Source organism: Penaeus monodon, chromosome 10 (assembly GCF_015228065.2).
Source record: "Penaeus monodon isolate SGIC_2016 chromosome 10, NSTDA_Pmon_1, whole genome shotgun sequence".
In the NCBI taxonomy this organism is placed as follows: Eukaryota; Metazoa; Arthropoda; class Malacostraca; order Decapoda; family Penaeidae; genus Penaeus; species Penaeus monodon.
The window spans coordinates 25134992-25143911 of NC_051395.1; the positions used below are offsets into that span (position 1 = coordinate 25134992).

Below are 8920 nucleotides of genomic sequence, written 5' to 3' on the forward strand. Positions count from 1 at the left end.
CTCTCTTCTCCTCCTCTCTTCTCCCTCTCTCTCTCTCCTCTCCTCTCTCTCTCCTCTCTCCTCCCTCTCCTCCCTCTCCTCCCTCTCTCTTCTCTCTCTCTCTCTCTCTCTCTCTCTCTCTCTCTCTCTCTCTCTCCTCTCTCTCTCTCTCTCTCTCTCCCTCTCTCTCTCCTCTCTTCCTCTCTCCCTCCTCTTCTCTTCTTCCTCTCTCTCTCCTCTCCTCTCTCTCCTTCTCCTCTCCTCTTTTCTCTCTTCTCCCTCTCCCTCTTCTCTCCGTCTCTCCCCCTCTCCCCTCTCTCTCTCTCTCTTTCTCTCTCTCTGTGCGTATGTGGGGGGGGGGGGATACGCGCGTGTATGCGTACGAAATTACTTTTGATTATGTGCTTGTATGCATCTGAACACGTACAGGTATAGATGACCCCATTGCACCCAAAGACTGTGTCACCTGACCACTTATGTTCTAAGTTACACTACAGGAAAGGTGTGAAGAAGGGAACAGCAACAGGCTCAACTTACCATGATTCACTCTCTTTACCTGGCACGTGACCGTAAAAGCACAAAGACAGTTCTCTTTCTTTCGCTTTGAATCGTCTGTCTGTCTGTCTTTGTCCCCCTTTGTCTCTGTCTGTCTTTCTGTCTGTCTCTGTCTCTATCCCTGTCCGTCTGTCTTGGTCCCCCTCTGTCTCTGTTTGTCTCTGTCTCTGTCTCTCAAAATTTCTCCCGTTTCCTCTCCCTTTCCCATTCTCCTCCCCTCCCCCTCTCTCTTTCCATCTCGCTCTCCCTCCTCCCCCTCCCCGCCATTCCCTTAGAAAGGCGCCCTCCGCAAAAATCCGAAAGCCAACCCAGCATACCAACAGCGGCGCCCCGAACCAACCCACGCTCCGACGCAACGCTTTACATGCGAGAAGGAGGGGCCGGGCATGCGAGCCACTTTCAGCCAACTCTTACATCGCGCATTCCGCTCTTCCGGCATGCTAATCGGGAATGCCGTAGCTCGCTCTTAATACGGCATGGGGAGCACATTCTTACTTGGCAATAGTGCAGCGACGGTCACGTGGCAGTGTTCCCACCGACGTCACTCCGCCGGCATGAAGTCACTCGTCATCGGGTTAATATAAAACACACTGAATATATATCACTTCATAATCTCGCAACAAAGGAATACATACTTTCTTCGAGGAATACTTCTCTTTCTTCTCATTTTCCTGTTAGATGAGTTACAAAAATATACGTACGTAATATTAAAAACAAATGAAAGAGGTGGAAACTGAAACAAGAAAAAAATATACCAAAATACAACAAAAACGCTGAGAAATTTCGACCCTCTCTTCGTAAACAACAAAACAAGAAAACAACATGCACTATCATTAGCGACCCAATAAAAAGACTCACACGGATCTAAAATTCTGTTCTGCGCGATTGGCAACTCAAGAAGAATCTCATATGTGTGTGCTGTGTGATGTGGATGTGATGTTTGTGTCGTGTGTGTGTTGTGGTGATAGTAGTGGATTGTCGTGTTTTGTGTGTGTGTGTGTGTGTGTGTGTAGTGTGATGTGTGTGTGCGCGCGAGCGCGTGTGTGTGTGTGTTGTGTATGTGTTTTGTGTGTGCTTCGTGTGTGAGTGTTGTGTGTGTGTGTGTGTGATGTGTGTGCTTGTGCGTGGTGCGTGCGTGCTGCGTGCGCGTGCGTGCGTGCGTGCGTGCGTGTGTGTGTGTATGTGTGCGTGTGTGTGAGAAGATGAAGAGAGAGAGAGAGATGTAGTAGGTGAGAGATGGTGAGAGAGATGAGAGTAGAGTAGGATAGAAGAGATAGAGGAGAGAGATGGAGAGAGAGATGAGGATGAGATGAGAGAGAGAGAGACACAATACAAACGGATGAGAGCGGCAGTAGCGAGAGGCAGATGAGTAGAGAGAGAATGGTAGAGAGATGATGAGAGAGAGAGAGAGAGAGAGAGAGAGAAAAAGAGAGGAGAGACAGAGAGAGAGGACAGCAGAGAGAGAGAAACGACATACAGAACAGAAGAACCATCGAACAGAACGACACGGACGCAAGAATCAGAAAAAAAACAGACAGACAAACCTAGAGACAGAAAAAGAATCCAAAAAATAGGAAGACCGAGGCGAGGAACAAAGGCTCAAGCCAAGACCGCCCGAAGATAGCTACCTCAACGTCCTGTATCCGATGACGTAACGACCGCCATGACACGCTTGATAAACTGTAACTTACACAAGTGACGAGAAGAACACCCGCGTCACACGGCAAATGACACGTGTTCTGTAACTATTTAAGTGGTCTAAAAAAAAAAAAGACATTACATAACACTTAATACGGGACAAGTATTGTTGTGTTTCCCGTGGAGTAAGGGCGTTGTGAGGGAGACTGAAGAGAAAACGTGTAATCCTTTTTTTTCTTTTTCTTTTCCTCCTTATATCTTTATTCTTTCTTTCGTTTTCTTTTTTCTGCGAATTAACACGGACGTCAACATGGCAACACGACTGCAGACTTAATCAATGGCGAATCTTCCATTCCTCTTTCTCCTATTGTTCTGTTTTTTCAGTTTTCTTCTAGCTATTTTTCTATTTCTTTCTCTTCCTTCAATTTCATTCTTTCATTCATCTTGCTTATATTATTTTTTTCTTATTTCTGCTGTTATCCGCTTCATTCCTCTTCCTTCTATTATTTTTTATGCCTTTTCCTTCCATTCTGTTCTTTCATTCCTTTTTCTTTTATTCCTCCCACTTCTTACTTCTATTCTCATCATACATTCCTCTTCTGTCTATTCTCTTCTTTCTCATTCATTTCATTATTTTTTCTAGTTTATTTCTATGATACTTTCCCTTCCCTCTTTCCCCTTTTCTGTTTATATTCAGTCGTTCTCCGTCTTAGTTACCTTTTTCCGTTTTTGTGTTTTTATGCTGCCCCACGCTGTTTCCCACGTTTCTTCCTTAATCTTTATTTATTCTTTCCAATTTCTTTTTCCCTAAAAACATGCTCCCGAAAAAAAAAAATCCTCACCTATTATCGTACCTCCGCCATCCCTCAGGGATTAACCGTAAAATCCACAAAATGAAACATAAATAAGAGAAAAAAAAATCCTAATGACGTCAGACCTTGCCACGTTTACACTGCATTGTTAATGTTGGCAGAGGTGTTGGCAGGGGTCGTGTTGTCTTAACTGTAGTTCTGTTGCCAAAAACCTTTGAGGCTTACCGAAATGCATCATCATCTGCATTCTCTGGCAGCTGTGGTACTAGGCTACTTTTTCTTCCCTTTCAATACGTTTTTCTCGTTTATTCTCCTGGTCATGTGTCGCTCCGTTATATCAGGGAGAGATTAAGGAGAGGTTAAGGTAGCGGAAAGAGGCTTGGGAGTTAATCGAGTAGGTTAGCGGTGATTAGCAATTCTACCTTCAAAAATAAATCGTGTTCCTATAGTTTCCTTTTTATTTATCATTATTACTATCATTATTTTTTGCGTTGGCTCATTCGTAATACCAGCTGCCGATCCATATGGTATAAGCATCGACAACTTGCATTGACTGATAAAAGTAGGATATCATGTCTTTTAGAACAACAAGAACAAAAAAGGAAAAAAAACACAAAAAAACGATCAAACGAAAAAGAAAGTCGCGGGCGAATAAAAGAAACTGATTCCGATCGAATGACGAATGACTCCCGATAATGACAGAATGCGCGCGCGCGTGAGAGCGACGCGAAGGGAAGGCGGCGAGCATCGCTCGGAGTTCATCGCGTAACGAAGTGGATGAATGAAGTCATCATGCGCCTCACCAGCTCATCATGAGTGAGTGAGGTGATTACTTATTCATGTCTGTTGTTTTGACTTCTCTCTCCCCCGCCCTCGCTCCCTCTCCTACAACGGACACGCCCGCTTCTTTGTGCCCAAACAATCGCAGACATATAGGCGTGCAAGTGCAAAAAATAATGGTGAAACTGAAAATAGGATATAAAAAAGACATTCAAACTGAAGGAACACACATGCACACACAATAAAACATACAAATACACGAAATCACAATCAATCAATCTTTCGAACATCCACACAAAAAAGTGAAACTGAGACCTTTCATGACATTTATAGACCTCCTCCCCCTCTTTCCCCCCACCCACACAATCACACATTCCGCCCCATAACCTCTATGTCCCTTGCACCCCCATTCCCCCCTCCACCCCCCTTGGCGACACAATGGGCGAGCACACAAGCAGACACTCATTCACTCTCGTTCGTGGCGTCGCCGGCTCCCTCCCTCCGCCGAGGAAATGTCACAACATGCAAATTAAGCTCGGGGCGGCGTAGCAAGTCGCGGCTCCGTCCGGCAGCGACGGACACTGTCTCGGCGCTGGAGTGTCTGCGTGTTGGGGTGGAGTGGGAGGGGGGAGGTATATGTTTGCGCCTCCGTGTGTAATTATGTTTCTTTGTGTGTTTCTGTGTCACATTTTCTCGCCCAGGGTCGACTGAGCTAAGGTGCCATAAGCTAATTACCAGACAAACGAAAGAGAAAGTTTGAGTGTTTACATACCAGCGTGAACTCGTTGGCCACCGCAATGGACCTCCTCCTGAGCTTGGCCCTGGGGAGCATCTTGGCACTCTGCGAGGTCACGCACGGGGGGAGGGTGGCATAGAGGGCGTCCTCCGGCTGGGTGACCTCGACCTCCTCTGACATGAAGCTCTTGTCCTCCAGGGCGAAAGGATCCTCCTCCTTCGGGTAGGAGGACTTCTTCCCCCTCGGCGTGCCCTGTGGGGTGTAGGGGTCCCTCTCGTCGGAGGGGCCGGCGGGTGGGTTCACGTACCGGAGCTCGTCGTGGGACCGGGCCCGGTACTGCAGGGGCTCCACCGGTCCCGCGGGGTCCGTCGCCACCTCCCGCGACGCCTTGTAGTGCTTCAGCGACGCGAAGGACATTGACTTCTTCGGCCGGAGGGATGAGTACACGTTCCCCTGCAGGACGTCGGTGGGCGGCAGGGCGATGTACGTGTGCTTGTCCTTCTTTATAGAGGTCAGCGCCATGGACTTCTTGCGGTCCTCTCTGCTGAGCGGCAGGGTGGCGTACATGGCGTCCCCCGGCGGCGAGGGCGGGGCCGCCGGAGGGAGGACAGTCGGGGCAAGGCAGTAATGCGGGGGCAGCGGCGGCCTGGAGCTGGGCAGGGGCGGGGGTGGGTTTGGGGGCAGGGGAGGTGGAGGTGACTCGCACACAGGCGACATTCGACCGCTGGAGTACTGACTCGACCTCCCACTCGACGAAGGGCGACTTCTGGAGGGGGAGTGCGGCACCGGCGACCTCCTGGATCTGGGCGTGTAGGGGGGCGACGCCCCCGGGGTCAGAGTAGGGACGGAGATGGTGGGCGGACGGACGATGGTGGAACAGTCATCGTCGACGTCGTATAGGCACTCAGTTGACCCCTGTCCATTGGAGTGCCAGCCTGTTGACACTCCGTGCCATGCGCCCGGATGGTCAGCCTCCCAGCCCGTTCGCTCTCCAGACCACCAGAACACGGAGGAGGAGGCGAGCAGGTTCGTATCAATCTTCTGCTTCATCTTGGGCTTTGTACTTGATCAGGAGATCACACGAGACTTTACTTGCTCTCTCACATGCCCTCCGAACGAAGTCTCACTCTCAGAACAAGAGTCAAAGCTTCCGTTACCGTACTATGCGTCTCACAATTCCGCATTAAGATTCATTATCTGGAAAACAGATCTCTTATAGCCTTAACACTCCCAAACACATTAACACAGACCACTCGAATGTTAAGCAACGATATCCCAAAGGCGACCGTGCCTGGACCCGCGTTCCGGTGATTTCAACGCGGACCAAGAAACCGATCCGAATTTTATGGGCGATTTGTCAAAGGGTCAGACCAGGATGCTTTGTCTGTCACGTCTCACTTTGGATAATGATTTGTTCATCTATCTATCTATTTTCCTTTATCTAATTTTCTTTATTCAATTTGACGGCGGAGGTGTGTAACGTAAGTAATAAAAAAAGAGACTTTTACAACAGTCATTACAGTTTTTGCTTTAAGTTATATACTTATTATACCCATCCCCCTACTTCCTTCTCTAAGCTCACAATACTAACTTTTTCACTCACACACACAAAGTACCTTTTCATACAGCTATTTTATACATTCGAAGCGTTTTAACGTAACATAATCCCAATGGCATAAAAAAGAGGTCTTTTAACTTTATCTTTTTTTTTAATCTCACATACTGATTCCTAGTGCGCCATGCCACTTGCAGATTGCTGACAAACAAAAAATTTTAAAAATATTACTCCACGTCATCTCTGCACTCTTCCTTCACTCTCCACCCAGCGTAAGTGTTGTAAATATTCACCCCAAAAGTGTGCACGGGGAGTGTGAGTGAGTATGAGCTAATACACACACACACGCGCGCGCTCGTCCCGAGAACCCTGTATAAAATGGGTGAACTTTCCCCTTTGCTCTGGGCGTGGAGCCAATAACAGGCGTGGGTGCAGCGGTGACGTCACGGGCCGCTGACCCACACCCGGCAATGTCGTGAAGAGGAAATACATCCGGGACACAGCCAGTGGACAGCGCCTTGACCTCTCTCTTGACACCTGCCTGTCGTGACCTCTGACCTCTCGCTACATCTGCTACGATTATAGACTGAAGAAATGACTGGAGTAAAATGGGCATCTGATGGGAAATTGTCCCTGAGCATTTCTTGAATTCCTTTAATACTACAAAGACGACAAAAACTTTCAGTAGTTAGCCATATTTTTTAGGTTTAATAACCTCGACTAGTCCAGTGACACTGAAATTAAAACAAACTAAAGTTTAGTGTAACGCAGATTTATTTCGTCACCAAGATTATTTCTTTACCTGACCTATAAGGTCGAGTCTTAAGTGGTTATTAACAAACAGCCCATTAAACTTACTATAATTTTCTATCACTCCTAGCAAAACATAACAATCAATAAGTCAATATCGCACATTCACATTTATAACACATTACAGTACATTTACACACACACACACCACACACACACACACACACACACACACACACACACCTCGCAAATTTACATACAAAAGGGATACGGCAACGCATGGGCCAACCCCGCTAACGGAAACATGGATCTCTGACAAACTATTCTAGAATGGCAGTAACTCGAAACCAGCATAATAGAAAAGATGGAAGATTTGTCACACTTTAATGACACGATATAATGACACTCGATGAACCGAATAACCTCGAAACGGCTGGGTAAAAATTGAAGTACATTCCATGGTGCCCCGTAATTGCATATGTTGAGATGCTGTGTTTGCATCATTGTCCAAAAATACGATCAAGTCCCCCTGTCGCACCACCTGTCCGAGCTGTCAATCTATCGTTTTTGCATTACACGAACAACCCCCATTATCTTAAGAATGCACACAAAGAAACACTTCCCTTTCTTTCTTACTCACCCCTCCACTCTCTCTCTTTCTATATTTTTTTTCCTCTCTCCTTCCACCCCTCTCTGTCTCTGACTTTGTTTCTCTTCTTCCTTCTTTCTCTCCATCTCCTTTACCCTTTCCCTCCTCTTTAGCCTCTTCATCTCCCCCCCTACCTCTCCCTCTCTCTCTCCTCCTCTCTCCTTTCTCTTTCTCTCCTCTCTCTCTCTCCCTCTCTCTCTTTCTCTTTCTCTCTTACGATTCCGTAATGCCTAATAATTTTGGAGGTTCTCTGGTTTCCTCCTTTTTTATTACTTTCATTCTTTATTCTAGCCTTTCTCTCTCTCTCTCTCTCTCTCTCTCTCTCTCTCTCTCTCTCCCTCTCTCTCTCCCTCCCTCCCTCTCTCTCTCCCTCCCTCCTCTCTCTCTCCCTCCCTCCTCTCTCTCTCCCTCCCTCCTCTCTCTCTCTCCCCTCTCTCCCTCCCTCTCTCTCCGCTCTCTCTCTCTCTCTCTCTCTCTCTCTCTCTCTCTCTCTCTCTCTCTCTCTCTCTCTCTCTCTCTCTCCCTCTCCACTTCTTTATCTCCTCCTCCCTCTCACTTTCCCTCTCCCTCCTGCTATTTCTCCGGCCAAGCGTGCACCAATCACGTAGATTATCCCAGAACAAGTGCAGGTCGGCGTGCCCGGGGCGCTGAGAGGTCGGGGGGCGGGTGGGCGGGGGAGTGGGTAAGGACGGGTCAGGTACGAGCATCACAACATAGCGAGCCTCTGCTAAACTCACTCTCTATCCTCTACGACACACACTTCCAGCATCGTCCTTACGCCCTGGAGTCACCGATATCGGGCGTTTCGTTTCGTTTCTCACACACGCACAACAAGCCTTCTACAACACAGGTCTTGCAATATTCGCAACGACGAGGGAATGCCGTATGTTCAGCACTGGCAGTATATACGCACTGAGGATTCCTCTTGGGGCTTCATCCTGGCCTTCGGGAGTGCATATTCCCGAGACGCATTGCACGATTGCATTCGAGTTGCACTTCACCGTCACGAGATCAAGTCTGACCTCTCGGCATGTCGCTCTACATTCCCATAGGATCGGCCACTGCACACAAGGGGCAAGACCACACCCCTGGCCTTGCTTTACGACGTATATGAGTGAGTAACACTCAGCACACACCTCCACGCGCCAAGCAAGAGCAACATTCCTTGACAACTTATTTTTTTCCTCCTGAACATTCCATGCTATTTTTCTTCAATCTAAAACACAGCACCACGATCCGCGGGGAGAGCAGCACGACACGACGGCAGCCACTATCCTCCGGCCGCAGGAGCCTTGCCACGACCACATGCCGCAGCAGAACTCGATCACAGCACGGGCCTTCGCGCAAGTCAAAGCCCACCTCCGGGACGGCGTCACACAGCGTGACTCTCACCGCGGGTAAAAATCGACTGAGTCTCCAAAGAACACGGAGGTGCCGTACTGTTCTTAGTTTCCAGGGAGCGCGCT

The 8920-nt window shown here is 48.2% G+C and overlaps 1 protein-coding gene across 1 annotated transcript; it reads right to left on the minus strand.

The window, feature by feature from the left end:
- Positions 1 to 4491: 4491 nt before the first annotated feature.
- LOC119577961 (proline-rich receptor-like protein kinase PERK10) lies at positions 4492 to 8852 on the minus strand. The gene is made up of 2 exons (XM_037925655.1): positions 8814 to 8852; positions 4492 to 5697 (listed from the first exon to the last, which is right to left on the minus strand). The coding sequence occupies exon 2, from the start codon at positions 5548 to 5550 to the stop codon at positions 4492 to 4494; it is 1059 nt and encodes a 352-aa protein (XP_037781583.1). The 5' UTR covers positions 5551 to 5697; positions 8814 to 8852.
- Between the last annotated feature and the right edge of the window lie 68 nt (positions 8853 to 8920).

Coding starts and splice junctions, on each gene's coding strand:
- LOC119577961 (XM_037925655.1), bottom strand. CDS start 5,550: ATGAAGCAGAAGATTGATACGAACCTGCTCGCCTCCTCCTCCGTGTTC.